The 19,923-nt window shown below is 42.9% G+C and overlaps 1 protein-coding gene across 2 annotated transcripts; it reads left to right on the forward strand.

The window, feature by feature from the left end:
* Window positions 1-536: 536 nt before the first annotated feature.
* Window positions 537-17,108, forward strand: LOC115081208 (rab GDP dissociation inhibitor alpha-like). 2 transcript variants are annotated; one of them, XR_003853748.1, is made up of 5 exons: window positions 537-787; window positions 2,328-2,435; window positions 2,947-3,046; window positions 16,860-16,967; window positions 17,042-17,108. XR_003853748.1 is itself a non-coding variant. In XM_029585739.1 (4 exons), the coding sequence occupies exons 1-4, from the start codon at window positions 743-745 to the stop codon at window positions 17,044-17,046; spliced, it is 258 nt and encodes an 85-aa protein (XP_029441599.1). In that variant the 5' UTR covers window positions 539-742; the 3' UTR covers window positions 17,047-17,091. The 2 variants fall into 2 exon arrangements, 1 of the variants encoding a protein (XP_029441599.1); XM_029585739.1 differs by lacking the exon at window positions 16,860-16,967 and having other exon boundaries at window positions 539-787; window positions 17,042-17,091.
* The last annotated feature ends 2,815 nt before the right edge of the window (window positions 17,109-19,923 follow it).

Genomic DNA, 19,923 nt, shown 5'->3' on the forward strand with positions numbered 1-19,923 from the left:
ACAATGACGTGTTCTTTTCCCACGGGGGACGCAAGCACTGCCTCTGTGGCATCTCCAACCTCAGCGAACCTAGGGAGTGAAAGACCTGATCATGTAGTCATCACTTAAAAGTCTATAATTCCTAGGGATTTTTTTTTTTTTTTGTATTAGTTAATTTGGCTTGTGCGACTTAACACGGAAACTTTATCTATATTTAAAATATTTTGTTCTAGGTTTACTTTTAGTAATGGAATTGATCATGTTCTCTGTGTATTAATTTGTATATATTATCATTATTTATGTTCAATTCTTTATAGTCAGAAAATAAAACAGAAGAAAATACGTATAGTATATAAAAAATCTGTATGCACACATATGTTTCATTTATTTGACTATTTGCATAGTGAAAAACCCAGGGAGGTGGCAGTTCCTTGCAGGCTGATGCGGGCAGCGCAGGGATCTTGGACCTCCTCACCAAGGTCATCCACCCCCTTTCTCCCCATCCGTAGTAGGGCAGGTTTATGGGGGAAGAAGAAGGGGCTGGACACATAGAAGGAGCCAGGGAAGTGATGCCGGAATCGCAGCCGTGCCCCTGTCCTCCCGCCCACGGCTTTGCAGTGCAAGGAGGGATGCGAGACTCTTTGACGTCGCGGAGGGATTGTAGAGGCTGCTAGAGTTTGCTGCCGCCCCTGAGCCATCTTTGGTCCATTTGCCAGCAGCCGCTTGCTTGGCTCGTGCTGCAGATTCTTACTCGGCATTGAGTATGGATGAAGAGTACGATGTGATCGTCCTGGGCACTGGCCTGACTGTGAGTATCCATTCCTGGAAATTACAAAAAAAAAAACCTTAACCCGATCTGCAATTAGAGCCAGAAGACACGGTGACACCCCCTGCCTCCGATAAACAAGCCTTTCCCGGGATTAAAAAAGGCTCCATGCAATTAGTAAGGATGCCTTAGAGGGACTGGAAAATGTATGCAGTAGTTTTTACAGATATTGCATCAGTTTGCTCCTTCTGCCTTTTCTGTTTATTTTTGCAGTGAACTGTTTCGTTGGATTATAGGGTGGGGATGGAGCAGGTGGGGGTGGGGAGAGCTGTGCAAACTGAATGATTTGTTTATTTAAAAACGTCAAAAAGGAAATGTGGTTTTGCAACCGGCAACATACTCTTTTTTTATCAGAAGGGATGGGCTGAAACCATGAATATTTTTCCCCCTTATAAAAATATATATATAAGAAGCGGCTGAGTGATAAAATGGAGGCTCTTTTATTGATTCACCAGTTGCTGAGGCCAGTGGTTTAGTAACCCAGCCTTTCTCCCTCATTGCCTTTATTGTTTTCCCTTCAGAGTTGGGGGGAGAGAAATTTAATTAGGGAATCGGAATATAAAGGGAGAGGAGGCGATGTAGGACAGGACTTGGAGACCCTGCAGCCTTTCTGTTACTTTGAAAGGGCGTGAGTGTGTGTGTTTTTCGTACACATGTATAGAACCGTTTTATTCTGGAGTCTGGGTTTGTGTGGCTGTAAAGTAGGATTTACATAATCCAGACCTCTGTCTATAAGGATCCCTGACTAGCAATCGTGGTGTTAACCTACCTGCTGCTTGTAATCTGCCACATCACTATCACTGACCCCGTTATATTAAGCACTGCAGAATTTATCCTTCCTGTCCTCCAGGCTTTGGCTGTTTTGTGTTTTGATGCCACAGAATGCAGGAAATAGGCGTTGTCTGCTTGGGAATCGGAAGAAATTCTGGAAAACAGAATTTCTGACACTCCGTGTGTGTGATCTCGGGGGGGGGAAGTCACTTTATTTTTCTGAGTACTAAGCCCCAACTCTGTCACTGACTCTCTGTGTGTGACCTTTATCTCCCTGTGTCTCAGTTTTTGCAGCTGTGATCTATATTAATAAGTCATTTATTCTTCTGTGCTGCCAGTGGAAGGTTCTATAAAATCGAGGTGCTATATAGCTGATTGTGATCATTAATACCTGTGGTGACTGCTTCCATGTTTTTAATTATTACATTTTGTAATATACTTTAAAAAAAATCTTATTTGCAAGAAAGGGCATAGTATTAATCCAAAGTATTTTATTTTTAGTTTGTATGTTAATGTATCTATGGTCCTTGCTCTGACTTCTTGCTTGCATTTCTTTTAAACTAGTGTTAGTCCCAGGAAGTGACCCTCCCAGCCTGTGGGGCCTCGGGCTCAGGCTTAGCCCCAGCCCAGCAAGTCACTGACCCTCCCAGCCTGCAGGGCCCTCAGGTTCAGGCCAGCAAGTCACTGACCCTCCCAGCCTGCAGGGCCTCAGGCTCAGCCCAGCAAATCGCTGACCTGCTGTCTTTTGCAGGAATGCATCCTGTCTGGGATCATGTCGGTCAATGGTATGAAGGTGCTGCACATGGACAGGAATCCGTACTATGGTGGGGAAAGCTCCTCCATTACCCCCCTAGAAGAGGTAAGGAGGAAGGAGAGGTGGAGATAAGGGGCTGTTACAGCAACAGTTTTGTATTTCACTGTCCTTAAGCAATGACAGCACTCCCAGTCTGAGGTCCTGCTAGAAATGGCAAGGCCGGGAGAGCTGGACTCGTACATTTGCTGCTGTAATCGGGGAATGGGTATCTGTCCATCCAGGATGCAGTGAACCCTGTGGCTGTAAAGCCTGCACTGTAAAGTTATTGTGATCTCGGGGTGTTGGGGGGGGGGGGGGGGTTCATGGGGTGTGTGCTCCAATGTTTTAGAATTGGGGGTGGAGGGGGAGTTTGAGGTGCTTTGAATATCTAATCTGTACATAGGGGTGTGTTGTTTCAAAATTGTTCCCACATATATTTTCTTCATGGGTCAGCGAGTATACGTTGCCCTGTATCCCTCACTACCTCCTGTGGTGTGGTGCCAGGACAGAGGTAGAGGACAGGGCCACTGATCCATTTCTCTCTCTCCATTTTTTGACCCCCTTCCCCCCCTTACAGCTCTATAAACGGTTTGAGATCCCTGAAGGACCCCCTGAGTGCATGGGGCGGGGACGTGATTGGAATGTGGACCTCATCCCCAAGTTTCTGATGGCAAACGGTGAGTAAGGTGGAAAGTGGCATGCATTGCCTCGAATGACAGGCTCCTGAGGGGAAGATCGCAGCTGCTGGGGGGGGGTGTGTCCCCCTTCCCCTGTCCAAAATGAATGTAGATATACAGGGGTGGAAAAATAATTTAAAAAGCTAGGAGCCAGGAAAATGGTGATGGAAAACATCCTGTTTTATTTTTTCTTTAAATTTTTTTTTTTTTTTTTGTGTAGGTTTCTTTTTTTTTTTTTTTAATGGGAGGGGAGTAATTGCAGGATTTTTATATTGGTTTTCTGTACTTTCTATTCCCAATCTCCCTGTTCACCTAATGAGCTGGAAGCCCAGAAGGCCACCCTCCCCTGTCCTCTGTGATCCCGCCTTAATGACCTCTGTGGGCCCCCGCTGTAACCACTTCTTTCTTCCTTGTGCCCCACCCACTATAATGACATCTCTAGCTTCTCCAGGCCCCTGTAATTACATCTCTAGCCCCCCTCTTTCCAAGCCTGCCCCACCATAAGGACATCTCTTATCTCCCTGGGCCCCCATTGTAATGAAATCTCTGCCCCAAGCAACCCCGTAACGATATCTCTCTCATCTGTTCTCTCTAGCCTCACTGTTAAAAAAAAAAATAAAATAAAAAATATCTCTCCCTTCTCCTTCTGGCAATGTTCCTCTAATATTTTGTGGGCAGTGTATGGGTGTGTGTGGGGGGGGGGGGGGTTCTGTACAGTGCAGTGTGCTGTGAAACATCATTTTAGTTTCCTTTTTCATGTGCGTGCAATGTTCCTGTGTGCACATGCAGAGTGCACAAGGAACATTGTCTCCTGGCACTGCCCCCCCAATAACAACATCTCTTTTCCAGGACCTCCATAATATCTTCCTCCCTAGTTCCCACCGCACCGGCATCTCTCTGTCCACCCCAGCTGTAATGACATCTTTCTCTTCCCTGAGCCCCCCCCTTCTGTAACATGTCCCTCTCCTCTCCTCTCTGGGCTCTGCTGTATCAACTTCACCCTCTCCCTGCCCCACCCTCACCCATAACATCTGTATCCTTTCTGGGGCCCGCCGCCGTAACAACGTTTTTCCCCAGGCCCCACTGTAACGACTTCATATCAGAATACAAATTTTATTTGGCTCAACACCTTCAACAAGGCCCAGAGTGGCAGTAGAAGCTTGAATTAAAAACAATAGGGACATGGGTCAGCTGAACAGGTCCAGTTGTTTAGGACCGAGTTTAAAATCCATTGAATGGTGCTTCAATTCAAGAAAGGGATGATTTGCATCGTAAACTGGCATTTTCGGAGTGAGACGTTTGTCTGTGGTTTTTGACTTTGCTAAAGATTTCTGGGGTGACCCCTCATGAGATCTCTAAAAGATAATTTAATTGAGATCCTGTATATGCCAACTGAGACCCTTCCACCTGTCAAGTTCTTGGGTTTGTTTTTTTTTTGGACTGGAAAATGCAAGAAAACACAAGCTGTAGGGCAAAACTTGGTTCGGTAATCCATGGGTATTCTTGATTTGATGGCTTTCTTGGAGAAGTCCAGTTCAGAAAAGGAAGTGAAAATCTGGGTACTTGCCAGGTTCTTATGGCCTGGATTGGCCACTGTTGGAAACAGGATGCTGGGCTTGATTGACCCTTGGTCTGACCCAGTATGGCATGTTCTTACACTTTTGGTATTCTCAGTCTTTGAGCAAGACTTGAGCGCAATCATGCGGTTTTATGTTTTCGGAATGTTAAGGCTTAATTTGGATTTATCCAAACTTGGTGAAAATCATTCAAGAGCAAGGAAAAATATTTTGGGGAATGTGCCAGGAGATGTGGGCTCTTGGGGCATCTTCTGTTCTATGGTATCTGTGTAAATGCTTGGTGAAGTGTAATGCTATAAATTGCATTTTTTTTGTGTGCCTCAAATCAATTTAGATTCTTTTTGGATACTACAAAGCTGTCCATTTCAACTCCAGTGACTGCCAGAGTAAATGTCTAATTGATCGTTTTTGGTCTTTTTTTTTGTTATTTTCAGGAATGTCTGTGTGTTTATTGTCTATTTACTGCTATTTTGTTCACTTTTGGTTTCTCATATTAATTTCACTCTCCCCCCTTCTATCTAGGTGAACTAATGTTAAATGGCAATATAGTTTCTTGATTCTTTTTTTCTTTATTATCTTCATGTTTAATAGTTTGGAAGTGATTGGATGTCCCATTCTGGTTTTCTAAAACCAGATTAAAAAACAGCAGCCATGAATAGTACAGTTGCAAAAACTAATCATAACTTCATCAGTATAAGATACTAGGGAAGGAGAAAGTGATGTCACTGGGTAAGATGGCTGCCTAAAATGTGGGCTCTGATCAGATGTTAACAAATAACTTAAAATTATCCTTTTTTAATGAAAATTTGCACTCATCGGTGTGGTGAAGGCTCTGATTATTGGAATGGCTACCCATCAGAAGATGACAGAAATTCAAACTTTTGAAGCAGGGAATTCAGGCCTGAAGTGTGCAAGCAAGACTATGGGAGCAAGTTCCAGCAGGATTGGAGGCAGATAGCAAGGCCAGTGTGGCCGCTAAAGATTTCTCCCTACTGGAGCTTAAAGCATGGTTCAGGAAGGGGATGGTTAATAAAACGGAAAATGTCATAATGCCTCTGTATCGCTCCATGGTGAGACCGCACCTTGAATACTGCCTACAATTCTGGTCTCTGCATCTCAAAAAAGATATAGTTGCGATGGAGAAGGTACAGAGAAGAGCGATCAAAATGATAAAGGGGATAGAACAGCTCCCCTATGAGCAAAGGCTGAAGAGGTTAGGGCTGTTCAGCTTGGAGAAGAGACGGCTGAGGGGGGGATAATGTAGAGTCTTTAAGATCATGAGAGGTCTTGAACAAGTAGATGTGAATCTGTTATTTATACTGTTGGATATTAGAAGGGCTAGGGGGCATTCCATGAAGTTAGCAAGAAACACATTTAAGACTAATCGGAGAAAATTCTTTTTCACTCAATGCACAATTAAGCTCTGGAAGTTGTTGCCAGAGGAGGTAGTTAGTGTAGCTGGGTTCAAAAAAGGTTTGGATAAGTTCTTGGAGGAAAAGTCCATTAACGGCTATTAATCAATTTTACTTAGGGAATAGCCACTGCTATTAATTGCATCAGTAGCAGGTGATCTTCTTGGTGTTTGGGTAATTGCCAGGTTCTTGTGGCCTGGTTTGGCCACTGTTGGAAACAGGATGCTGGGCTTGATGGACCCCTGATCTGACCCAGCATGGCAATTTATGTTCTTATTTAAAACAGGACTTGTCCTTTGTTAAAGGAGAGATCTTGGAAATGATTTTCTGAGCTGAAGGGCAAAATGGTTGAATTTGTAGGCAGGATCGATGAGGTCAAATAGTAGATTGACGAACATGAAAATCCACCCATGAAAATGATGAAATATAACAAGGAACTGAATATATCGACTATTGACATCTTGGATAAATTGGAGGACCTGGAAAACAGGTCAGAATGGAACAGCATTCAGTTCTGAGACCTGCCAGACATGAATTAATGAGGACTACTCCTTGGCGATGCGTAGTATCCGCAAAGCCTTGCTTGGGGGCAAAGGTGAAGATAAGGGGCATTGCTTCCCATACACATCAAGAGAGCGCATAGGGCTCTGGGCTCTCGACGGAAGAACATGCCTAGAGATATGGAGGCCTGTTTTCGGAGCTTTCTAACTAAGGCGAAGATCTTAGCCAAAGCAAGAGTGCAGAGAACCTCTAGTTGGGAGGGCCACAAACTGAAGGTTTACAGTAATCTGTCTCCGGTCTCTCTTAGAAGGCAGAGAGAGCTGAAGGAAGTAACAACTACATTGAAATGTGAGGTATGGGGAGAGAGGCGGAGTCAAGATGGTGGCTTGAGGTGGCCACAGTTTTCTGTCTGGCTATCCTGGTTTGTTCCATGTTTCCTTTCTGGAATATGCCTTCTAAGAGAGAGGAGAAGGTCCTGGCCAGCAGTCCATTACCAGCTCTGTATCCCAGAGATTAAACTTCTCAGTCCTCTTGGTCTTTGCCTATCGCTGAGTGAAAGATGCAGACTTCCCAGCAGGTCTAGCACGGCACGGGATGATGAGGTCACTGGAGCCGGGGAAGTTCTGGTGTCTGGACCACATCTTCCTTGGCTGGCAGTTTTGGAACTTGCAGAAATCCTTCAGTTCAGCGGCGGCCCTGCTCCTCTGGGGGTGCTGGTATCAGTGTGGCTGTTGTGGGTCTGTCTTTCTTGGGGATACTTCACTCTGTGCAGAAAAAAACTGAAAGGTGCAGCTGCAAAGGTTAAAAGTGTTCAACAGGCTTGGACATTGTTTAAAAATACAATCCTAGAGGCGCAGTCCATATGTATTCCGCGCATTAAGAAAAGGTGGAAGGAAGGCAAAACGATTACAGTCATGGTTAAAAGGTGAGGTGAAAGAGGCTATTTTAGCCAAAAAAAAATCCATCAAAAATTGGAAGAAAGAAAGATCCATCTGAAGAAACTAGGATAAAGCATAAGCATTGTCAAGGTAAGTGTAAAACATTGATAAGACAGGCGGAGAGAGAATTTGAAATGAAGTTGGCCATAGAGGCAAAAACTCATAATAAAAACTTTTAAAAATATATCCAAAGCAAAAAAACCTGTGAGGGAGTCAGTTGGACCATTAGATGACAGAGGGGTTAAAAGGGCTCTTAGGGAAGATAAGGCCATTGCAGAAAGACTAAATGAATTCTTTGCCTCCGTGTTTACTAATGAGGATGTTGGAGATACCAGTTCCGGAGATGGTTTTCAGGGGTGATGAGTCAGACGAACTGAACCAAATCACTGTGAACCTGGAAGATGTAGTAGGCCAGATTGACAAACTAAAGAGTAGCAAATCACCTGGACCGGATGGTATGCATCCTAGGGTTCTGAAGGAATTCAAAAAATGAAATTTCTGATCTATTAGTTAAAATTTGTAACCTATCATTAAAATCATCCATTGTACCTAAAGACTGGAGGGTGGCCAATGTGACCCCAATATTTAAAAAAGGCTCCATGGGCGATCCGGGTAACTATATAGACCAGTGAGCCTGACTTTAGTGCCGGGAAAAATAGTGGAAACTATTCTCAAGATCAAAATTGTAGAGCATATAGATAGACATGGTTTAATGGAACACAGTCAACATGGATTTACTCATGGGAAGTCTTGCCTAACAAATCTGCTTCATTTTTTGAAGGGGTTAATAAACATGTGGATAAAGGTGAACTGGTAGATGTAGTGTATTTGGATTTTCAGAAGGCATGAGGCATATGAGGCTTCTACGAAAACTAAAAAGTCATGGGATAGGAGGCGATGTCCTTTCGTGGATTACAAACTGGTTAAAAGACAGGAAACAGCCTGTATCGTGGCACTGTGGACTGGCTTACAAAACTTGATTTCCAGAATTCTTGGCGATGAAGTGGACATTTCAATGGACTATGCCTTACTGCACAACGTGGAGGGAGAAACTGGAGCACTGGCATATCCGTTCTGTCTTCAAACCTGTATTGCCACTAGACTGGAGATTGCTTATGCATGGAAGTCAACTAAAAGTCTGCAAATCACAGATGTGGTACGCAGGCTGGACTCTGTATGTACTATGTATAAGATTACAGCGGTTAGAAGACAAAATCTACAGGCTTTCCATAACACATGGGATACATTTCTACGTTGGCGAGAGTTGCATGATGGGACCTGCTAATACAGTCATTTAAGGAGAGGGATGCATACAGTGAAATCCTACGGGAGAGATATATATACATTATTCAGAATTCTTTTCTTGTATACCTATTCTGGGACAGCTCCGGGGAGGGGGAGGGGGGGGGGAGATGATAATTGTACCTTTTTGTATTGTTTTATACGATTGGCTGTTTAGATTGTTGTTGTGTTTAATACAAATATAAACTTATATTTGTATAAACACAACAACAATCTAAACAGCCAATCTAGTATAAAACAATACAAAATGATCTGGAAAGTAATACCACGAGTGAGGTTATCAAATTTGCAGAAGATACAAAGTTATTCAGAGTAGTTAGGATTGTGATACATTACAGGAGGACCGTGCAAGATTGGAAGACTGGGCATACAAATGGCAGATGAAATGTAATGTGGACAAGTGCAAGGTGATGCATATAGGGAAAAATAACCCTTGCTGGTGTTACACGATGTTAGGTTCCATATTAGGAGCTACCACCCAGGAAAAAGATCTAGGCATCATAGTGGATAATACTTCAAAATCGTCGGCTCAGTGTGCTGCAGCAGTCAAAAAGCAACAGAATGTTAAGAATTATTAGTAAAGGAATGGTTAATAGAACGCAAAATGTCATAATGCCTCTGTATCGCTCCATGGTGAGACCGCACCTTGAATACTGTGTACAGTTCTGGTCGCCACATCTCAAAAAAGATATAGTTGCGATGGAGAAGGTACAGAGAAGGGCAACCAAAATGATAAAGGGGATGGAACAACTCCCCTATGAGGAAAGGCTGAAGAGGTTAGGGCTGTTCAGCTTGGAGAAGAGACGCTGAGGGGGGATATGATAGAGGTCTTTAAGATCATGAGAGGTCTTGAATGAGTAGATGTGACTCGGTTATTTACACTTTCGAATAATAGAAGGTCTAGGGGGCATTTTATGAAGTTAGCAAGTAGCACATTTAAGACTAATCGGAGAAAATTCTTTTTCACTCAACGCACAATAAAGCTCTAGAATTTGTTGCCAGAGGATGTGGTTAGTGCAGTTAGTTTAGCTGGGTTCAAAAAAGGTTTGGATAAGTTCTTGGAGGAGAAATCCATTAATGGCTATTAATCAATTTTACTTAGGGAATAGCCACTGCTATTAATTGCATCAGTAGCATGGTATCTTCTTAGTGTTTGGGTAATTGCCAGGATCTTGTGGCCTGGTTTTGGCCTCTGTTGGAAACAGGATGCTGGGCTTGATGGACCCTTGGTCTGACCCAGCATGGCAATTTCTTATGTTCTTGGTGAGTCCCTCTGTATGCCAGTGAAGTAGGCTGTGGTGACACCAGATTCTCTTTGGGATCTGACCATACCAATATAAGATTTAATGCACTGTTTGAGAGGGTTGAACCTCTGGGTTAGAATCACAAGGAGCAATTGCAGGAACATAATGAGAAGATTCAAACTTTGGAGAGTGGTGGGGGGAAAAATATCCAAGCTATTAATGCCGTTGTGATACAAAAGTGAGGCGCACTTTCCAGAAGGGTGGAATCTTTGGAAAATCGTTCTGTGTCACTTGAACTTGCAGTTGCTGAATTTTCCCTAAAGCAGGGCTTCCCAAACCTGTCCTGGGGACCCCACAGCCAGTCGGGTGTTCAGGATATCCACAATGAATATGCATGAGATATATACCATGGAGCCTCCATGGTATGCAAATGTATCTCATGCATATTCATTGTGGATATCCTGAACACCCGACTGGCTGTGGGGTCCCCAGGACAGGTTTGGGAAGCCCTGTCCTGGATGTTCTTGCATATGTCGACAGATGTTATTTCCCTTCTCCCCCCTGCCCCCAGGATGTATTTTCTTCCTTCAACCACATGTTTGAGGTCAGCAAATCAGATTGCTCTTTCTCTGGTGCACATGCTAAATTTTACAACTTTTCTGGAAAGCTCCAATCCAAAGATTTCTGGAAGGGGGGGCTACTCTTGTTAGGATCTTTTGTTTCTGAGCAGGATTTAAAGCATTCTTATGAGATAATAATATTTGAGGAATATGAGTACTAGTTTCTTAGGTCAAGTTCTTAGACATTCTTCTGATCTGGGAAAAGTTCCTCAGGAGAGGAGACCAGGCTTCCTTGCCCTTTGGCAGGCTGTTGGTGCTTTAGAGAATGCTTTTGTATTAAGATATCCTTGTGAATGTCTGGTAAACTATACTGCAGGTTATGGGGGTGGTTTTGCCTCTTAGCAGATGATTTTTTTTTTTACACTGTAAAAAGTTGCACATACCTCCAGTTTCCATTCAGGGCCATTCCCGAAAATCTTAATGAATAGCAGGAATCTCCACGTCAGGACTGTCTCTAGTTTTTCATTGTTTCTTATGATCTCCCACCTTTGTGTTGTGGGAAAGAATGAGGGCAGTTTTTTTTTTTTTAAGTATGTTATGTTTCTATGCTTTTCTCATTGAATTTCTGAATGCAAAGTTGTGTGTTTTTTTTTGTGCCCGGTATATTGTTTAAAGTCAAATGTAAAGGTTTTGGGGTTTTTTTGTTGTTTTTTTTTAAATGTGAGATACAAGTGGATATTTCCATTTGGTCTGTTTAATGTCAGTGGATTATTTGTAAATTTAAACCATGGAGGAAGCAAGAAAGGCCCTACAGGAAGAAAGAGTGATTAACCGTTGGGGGAGGGGAGGGGGGCATGCTAGAGAAGTCAATGCCAGCTCCGCTGCCTGACAGAGATTTTTCCAGATGGCAACATGTGCAGCTGGGGGGAAAAGAGATCTGTCAAAAGCTATACTCATGGACAGAGCAACTGATAAACAGAGCCACAAGACACTAACAGGCCGATTAGCCCCCGTTTGGCTGCGCATTTTATACGCGCTATTATTATACCTTATACTGTAAGGGAACCACCCCGAAACTAATAGCGTTCATCACATGCAAATACATGTTGATGAGCCTATTAGTTATTTCCTCGAAATACTGAAAGTAAAATGTGCGGCCAAGCTGCATATTTTACTCTCAGAAATGAACGCCTGCCCAAAGACAGGCGTTAACCGTTGATGGCACCGGGTAAGTGTACAGAAAATCAGAAAAAATTGCTTTTCTGTACACCCTCTGATTTTTAATATCATAGCAAAATTAAGTCTGAGGACCCAAAAATTTAAAAAAATCTGCCTGCCGGTCGCAGGTTTGAAAACAGACGCTCAATTTTGCCGATGTCTGTTTTCCGAACCCGTGGCTGTCAGCGGGTTCGAAAACAGACATCAGTAAAATTAAGCGTTGGTTGTCAGACCTGCTGATAGCTGCCGCTTCCGCTAATAAGGAGGCACTAGTGTCTCTAGTGCCTCCTTATTAGCGCGGGCCCTAATTTTAAATACAGAATCTCATGCCCAGGAGAAGTGCCTGGTGCGCGTTGGGAGAGCGGGTGCCCAACTCTGAGCGCCGGCTCTCCGTGGGTTTTTTTTTAATCTGATGTGAGGTAAAGTGGACCTACGCTGGCTATAATTATTTTGGTTTTTCTGTTTTGTTTTTAATTTTTAATCCCTTTTTTTTTTTGGTGTGCTAGTAGATTGCCAGGGTGGTGATGTGAGCCGGAGCGGGTATGCAATTTTAGAAGTGTTTTTTTAAATGAGGGCTGGAAGGCAGGTGTGAATTCTGGAAGTGGATGACTGCAGTACCATTAATGGCAGAGCAAATAGGGTGGGGAGGAGTATTTAGTGGAAGGAGGGAAGAGGGGGCACAGGGAGTAAGGTGTGATGGGAAAAGGGGCGGGGAGTCAAAGGAGGCCAGGAGGGTAGAGAATGCTGGGGGGGGGGGGGCAAAGCATGAACTGAACACCAAACTGAATGACAGGGGGAAAAAAGATACGGAACTAACAGCAGGAGGTGAGGGAAATGAATGACTGCGATGCGATGTGTGACCACGCCCCCCCTGACGTCACTGGGAGCTCCGGCGACGGTTGAAGAGCGCCTCACCATCAGGTGCTGCGAGCCGTGCGTTGTGCACCCCTTCGTGCAACCCTTGTGATTCTAAAAAAAAAAAAAAATCTTTTATATTTTTCTGTTATGTAACCTTTATTCCAATTCTTTACCTTTTTCTTTTCACTTGTTAACAATTTTAATTAGAAATGTTCATTGTATTAGACTATGGAAATTTATTTCCTGCTATTCTGTTTAATGTAAACCGGTATGATTTACATCGGATGTAAGAATGTCGGTATATAAAAAATAAAAATAAATAATAAATAATTTTATGAAAGGCAGGGATTTCTAATGGCTAATAAAAGAATAGTAACAGCAGGGGAAATGCAGTTGATTCAGTATTGAATGTAAGCACAGCGGTAAAAAGCTTATGAACCCAGTTTAAAGTCCCTCCTGATGCAGCCGCGTTTGGCGGAACACGGGTCCGTGTCGGGAGACCCTGCTTAAAATTGTGCTTCTCTAAGCAATGGAGTTGCCGCCATAAAATAAAAAGTACAAATGAAACTAATTTTGATGCTGTGGGGACTCATTGAATCAACTGCATTTCTCCTGCTGTTACTGAATCCTTGGAAGTGCTGTTTCTTGCTCCTGCATTTGTGCTGTGTAATAAAAGAATAGTGTCATGAAATATTAGAAGTAGGAATATACATGTTGTTTTTTAAGAAGCTCAGTAGGTTGAGAGCTGATATTGTTTTATTGCAGGAAAGATTGTCATAGGGACTATATTCAAGTTATCCTTGCATCAAATTAAAAAAAAAAAAAAAGTGGGGTTTGGGTGTGTTTATTACATAGAAAATCTTCAGACTGTGGTGTTGGATATCAGCAGAGATAAAGAGGGTAGATACATTTTTTGGCTTGTCGTGTTGATGGCGAGATTATTGCCATTGTAAACATGTATAATGCATCGTTTCATAATCAAGGTGTGTTTTGACACTATGACAGAGCATTTGATACTTTTTGCCATGGGACTGGTAATCTTAGGAGGAGTTTTCAATTTGACTCTCAAGCCTGTCCTAGATAATTCCTTGTTATATCAAACCAAGGGACTCAAACTTCAAAATTAAATTATATGGAGTCAGAAATGGGCCTAGTGGACATATGGAGGGTTTTAAAGCCTACCTCTAGGGATTAGAACCACTACTGTATCCCACACTCCTCCTCTCGTATGGATGTGATTTTCCTGGTAGTGGCCTTAATGGAGCATATTAAAGGAGCAGAAATTGAAACCGTAGTGTGGACAGATGATGGCCCAGTAGGAGCGGAGATTTTCTAACTAATGCTTCACTATATGATGAGACGTTGCCAAAAATACAGAATGGGAGATTTGGGAGTATCTGGAGATAAATGACACTGGTCAGGTAAATCCTTCTGTGGTCTGGGACGGCTTAAAAGTAGTGTTGCAAGGTAAATTGAGAGATTGAGCATTAACAGAGAAGGAAGCTGCCTCTTTAAGAAATTAAATTAAGGACTTATAAGGGGCCCATGAAAGCACCGGATTGAGAAAAATCTTTGAAAAATTTGGAGCAAATGAGGGAGAAATTGGCATTGTCCACCTAATTCAGGTGACTTATCAGCCTTCCGTGCTTTTATTGCTAAGAATATCTCTTAATCAGAAATTTCCCCATCCAGCAATTTTTCTTGTTCTGCTAATTTTTGTTCCTGTAATACCACAAGGAAGTCCAGACAAGTGGGTTTTGCATCCCTACCAGCAGATGGAGGCAGAGAATAAAAACGTTTCAGGCGCTGCTGCTTAACCGAGATTGCCACCTGTAGTCCCTCAGTATTGTCCTATACCCAAGCCAGAGATTAGCCAATAAACCCCTTTCCAGGGCGAACAGGTAACTTGGGGTTGGAACCCCCTGAACTGAAGTCTCTCAAAAGTCTGATAACCGCTTAACTAAACATATTTACAATTTGCAAAATTTTCTGAAATATGGTTCATAAACTATCAGGAAATTCAGTCTTTTGACAGCAAAGGAGTGGGTCTGTGGACTGATCTGTGGTATTACAGGAATGAAAATTAGCAGGTAAGAACCAATTTTCCTTTCCTGTTCATACCTAGATCAGTCCAGACAATTGGGATGTACCCAAGCACCCTTAGACTGCGTGGGATCCTGAAGGACCCACACGCAGGACACTCTCGCCAAAAGTCGCACCTTCCTGCACTTGAACATCCAAACAGTAATGCTAGGTGAAAGTATGAAGCGAGGACCACATCGCAGCCCTATATATCTCCTGAGGAGACACAAACTGCGCTCTTAGGCCTACTGGAATTTTGCGACCCTTACAAATATAAGCAGAGCAAATGGTCTCCTTCAGCCACCGAGAGATCGTGGCTTTAGAAGCTTTATCTACTTTCTTCGCACCACCGAGCAATACAAATGCTATGACTTTGTTGGAAATAGTGAACCCTGGGCCGAGATGAGCGATGTCTCCGCCCACAGGGAGGAGCTCTATGGGCTTCACCGTCTGTGGGCGTGGTCTCAGCGACGTAGGACACAACTGTAAAGAGCTTTTATTAGGGAGAAAAGATAATGCACAACCTGAGGAGCGGGAAATGCAATAAGACAGTTCTTGAGCAGGACTACTCAGGGTAGTGCTATAGATGTGAAGGTCCAGTAGTGGCCCGCAGCACGGGGTAAGCCGAGGATAACTGGTCAGTAGATGAAGTAGCAGAAGTCTGAAGATACAGGAACCAGGTAGAGGATCTTGAGTAGTGGTACAATACCCTGTAGCTCAGGATAGGTAGAAGAGGTATGCTGACGAACGGTAGTGGTTTGAGGTACGGGGGTACACTGTGGAATCCCAGCAATGTAGACAGCATAGGAAACTGAAAAAGGTACTCGCAGAAGGAAGTTTCCAGGAGCTGAACCCGAGGTTTGGGTTAGGCGAAGTCTAAGGCAGAAGGCCCTCCGAGGAGCGGATAGCCGAGACGCGGAAGGGCTCCTGTGGAGCGGGTACCCAGAGCATCCCAATGCCACAAGTAGAACTGGAACAGAAGATCCCAATGTGGAGCGGATTTAACAACGAGAGAACTTCTTGCTAACTCGTCTTAGCAGTGGGCCAGTTGGCTTAAGTATACCAGCAGGTTGACGTCATCGGGAGGGGACGCCCCCGAGGTTCCCACCATGACTTAAAACTGTGCATTCTCTGAAATGCTTCCTGTTCCACATGCAGATCCCCAGAGGTAGGCAGAGCTCCAGAGTTTCAATGCATGGATGAGACGATGGTGCAGGGAGAAGAGGGATTCAGTTTTGTAAGGAACTGGGGAAACTTTTGGGGAAGGGTGAGACTTTACTGAAAGGATGGGCTCCACCTTAACCAGAGTGGAACCAAGCTGCTGGCACTAACTTTTAAAAAGGAGATAGAGCAGCTTTTAAACTAGAACAAGGGGGAAAGCAGACAGTCACTCAGCAGTGCATGGTTCAGAGAAATGTATCCTTGAAGGATACTAATGAAACGGGAGAGTTAGGGCATCCCGACAGAGAGGTTCCAATAAAAGCAAACGTAGTCCATGTGCCTATATGTGAAAAAATCACCTGAGCTAAAGATTTTCAAATTATCTCTAAGAACTGAAAAGCAGGTTGTTAATACAAACACAAAACACACTTTGAAATGTCTGTATGCCAATGCCAGAAGTCTAAGGAGTAAGATGGGAGAGTTAGTGTATAGCAGTAAATGATGAGTGACATAATTGGCATCACAGAGACCTGGTGGAAGGAGGATAACCAATGGGACAGTGCCTTATCAGGGTACAAATTATCGCAATGATAGGGAGGATCAACTTGGTGGGGGTGTGGCACTTTATGTCCGGGAGGGTACAGAGTCCAACAGGATAAAGATCATATAAGAGAATAAATGCTCAGTAGATTCTATATGGGTAGAAATCCCATGTGTGTTGGGTAAGAGTATAGTGATAGGAGTATACTACCGTCCACCTGGACAATATGGTTAGACAGATGATGAAATGCTAAGAGAAATCAGGGAAGCTAACCAATTTGGCAGTGCAATAATAATGGGAGATTTCAATTACCGATAATCCAATGAAGCATAAACCTTGCACATCCGCAAGTACTCGGACACAGTGGTGCAGGATAAGACTCTCATCCACTGAGAATTTCAAATGTTCTGTTTATTCAGGAAAATGTATCTGATTGGGTCTCGCGAGAGCTTTCTCCTTCGCGCCTTTTCTGGTTTAAATGGCTGTCCTTTTTGAGGGCGCTTGCGCTCCAGTTATTACTCCCACAGGTATGTGTTTGTACAATGAAATTCTCACCGTAGCCTTATCTGTTCCACTCCTTACTTAATTTATTGTATTGCAGATTGATACTGTTACTTTGGTCCCTCCCGATGCAGCAGTCGCGAAACAAGGGACCGTGTCGGGAGACTTTAAGAATATTCTGTTGTTATTGATGGAGTTGCCAATGAATGCTTGATAATTTTCCTGAATAAACAGAACATTTGAAATTCTCAGTGGATGAGAGTTTTATCCTGCACCATTGTGTCTGAGATTTTAATTACTCCCAATATTGACTGGGTAAATGTAACATCAGGACTTGCTAGAGACATAAAGTACCTGGATGTAATAATGATTGGCTCAGGAACCAAAAAGAGAGGGAGCTATTTTAGATTTAATTCTTAGTGGAACGCAGGATTTGGTGAGAGAGGTAACGGTGGTGGGGCCACTTGGCAACAGTGATCATAACATGATCAAATTAAAACTAATTACTGGAAGGGGGGGACAATAAGTAAATCGACAGCTCTAACACTAAATTTTCAAAAGGGAAACTTTGATAAAATGAGGAAAATAATTAGAAAAAACTGAAAGGTGCAGCTGCAAAGGTTAAGTGTTGAACAGGCATGGACATTGTTTAAAAACAATCCTAGAGGCACAATCCATATGTATTCCACACATCAAAAAAGGTGGAAGGAAGGCAAAATGATTACAGGCATGGTTAAAAGTGAGGTGAAAGAGACTATTTTAGCCAAAAAAGGATCCATCTGAAGAAAATAGGATAAACATAAGCATTGTCAAGGTAAGTGTAAAACATTGATAAGACAGGCGAAGAGAGAATTTGAAATGAAGTTGGCCATAGAGGCAAAAACTCATAATAAAAACTTTTTTAAATATATCCAAAGCAAGAAACCTGTGAGGGAGTCGGTTGGACCATTAGATGACAGAGGGGTTAAAGGGGCTCTTAGGGAAGATAAGGCCATTGCAGAAAGACTAAATGAATTCTTTGCCTCCGTGTTTACTAATGAGGATGTGGGGAGATACCAGTTCCGGAGATGGTTTTCAGGGGTGATGAGTCAGACGAACTGAACGAAATCACTGTGAACCTGGAAGATGTAGTAGGCCAGATTGACAAACTAAAGAGTAGCAAATCACCTGGACCGGATGGTATGCATCCTAGGGTTCTGAAGGAACTCAAAAATGAAATTTCTGATCTATTAGTTAAAATTTGTAACCTATCATTAAAATCATCCATTGTACCTGAAGACTGGAGGGTGGCCAATGTAACCCCAATATTTAAAAAAAGCTCCAGGGGCGATCCGGGTAATTATAGACCAGTGAGCCTGACTTCAGTGCCGGGAAAAATAGTGGAAACTATTCTCAAGATCAAAATGTAGAGCATATAGAAAGACATGATTTAATGGGACACAGTCAACATGGATTTACCCAAGGAAGTCTTGCCTAACAAATCTGCTTCATTTTTTTGAAGGGGTTAATAACATATGGATAAAGGTGAACCGGTAGATGTAGTGTATTTGGATTTTCAGAAGGCGTTTGACAAAGTCCCTCATGAGAGGCTTCTACGAAAACTAAAAAGTCATGGGATAGGAGGCGATGTCCTTTCGTGGATTACAAACTGGTTAAAAGACAGGAAACAGAGAGTAGGATTTAATGGTCAATATTCTCAGTGGAAAAGGGTAAACAGTGGAGTACCTCAGGGATCTGTATTGGGACCGGTGCTTTTCAATATATATATAAATGATCTGGAAAGGAATACGACGAGTGAGGTTATCAAATTTGCGGATGATACAAAATTATTCAGAGTAGTTAAATCACAGGCAGATGTGATACATTACAGGAGGACCTTGAAAGACTGGAAGATTGGGCATCCAAATGGCAGATGAAATTTAATGTGGACAAGTGCAAGGTGATGCACATGTGGAAAAATAACCCTTGCTGTAGTTACACGATGTTAGGTTCCATGTTAGGAGCTACCACCCAGGAAAAAGATCTAGGCATCATAGTGGATAATACTTTAAAATCGTCGGCTCAGTGTGCTGCAGCAGTCAAAAAAGCAAATAGAATGTTAGGAATTATTAGGAAGGGAATGGTTAATAGAACGGAAAATGTCATAATGCCTCTGTATCGCTCCATGGTGAGACCGCACCTTGAATACTGTGTACAATTCTGGTCGCCGCATCTCAAAAAAGATATAGTTGCGATGGAGAAGGTACAGAGAAGGGCAACCAAAATGATAAAGGGGATGGAACAGCTCCCCTATGAGAAAAGGCTGAAGAGGTTAGGGCTGTTCAGCTTGGAGAAGAGACGGCTGAGGGGGGATATGATAGAGGTCTTTAAGATCATGAGAGGTCTTGAACGAGTAGATGTGACTCGGTTATTTACACTTTCGAATAATAGAAGGACTAGGGGGCATTCCATGAAGTTAGCAAGTAACACATTTAAGACTAATCGGAGAAAATTCTTTTTCACTCAACGCACAATAAAGCTCTGGAATTTGTTGCCAGAGAAGGTAGTTAGTGCAGTTAGTGTAGCTGGGTTCAAAAAAGGTTTGGATAAGTTCTTGGAGGAGAAGTCCATTAATGGCTATATTCAATTATACTTAGGAATAGCCACTGCTATTAATTGCATCAGTAGCATGGGTTCTTCTTAGTGTTTGGGTAATTGCCAGGTTCTTGTGGCCTGGTTTTTGGCCTCTGTTGGAAACAGGATGCTGGGCTTGATGGACCCTTGGTCTGTCCCAGCATGGCAATTTCTTATGTTCTTATTCCGAAAGGTGGAAGGAAGGCAAAATGATTACAGGCATGGATAAAAGGTGAGGTGAAAGAGGCTATTTTAGCCAAAAAAGGATCCATCTGAAGAAAATAGGATAAAGCATAAGCATTTTCAAGTTAAGTGTAAAACATTGATAAGACAGTTGAAGAGAGAATTTGAACTGAAGTTTGCCGTAGA

The sequence above is a fragment of the Rhinatrema bivittatum genome, chromosome 1 (assembly GCF_901001135.1).
Source record: "Rhinatrema bivittatum chromosome 1, aRhiBiv1.1, whole genome shotgun sequence".
NCBI classification, from domain to species: domain Eukaryota; kingdom Metazoa; phylum Chordata; class Amphibia; order Gymnophiona; family Rhinatrematidae; genus Rhinatrema; species Rhinatrema bivittatum.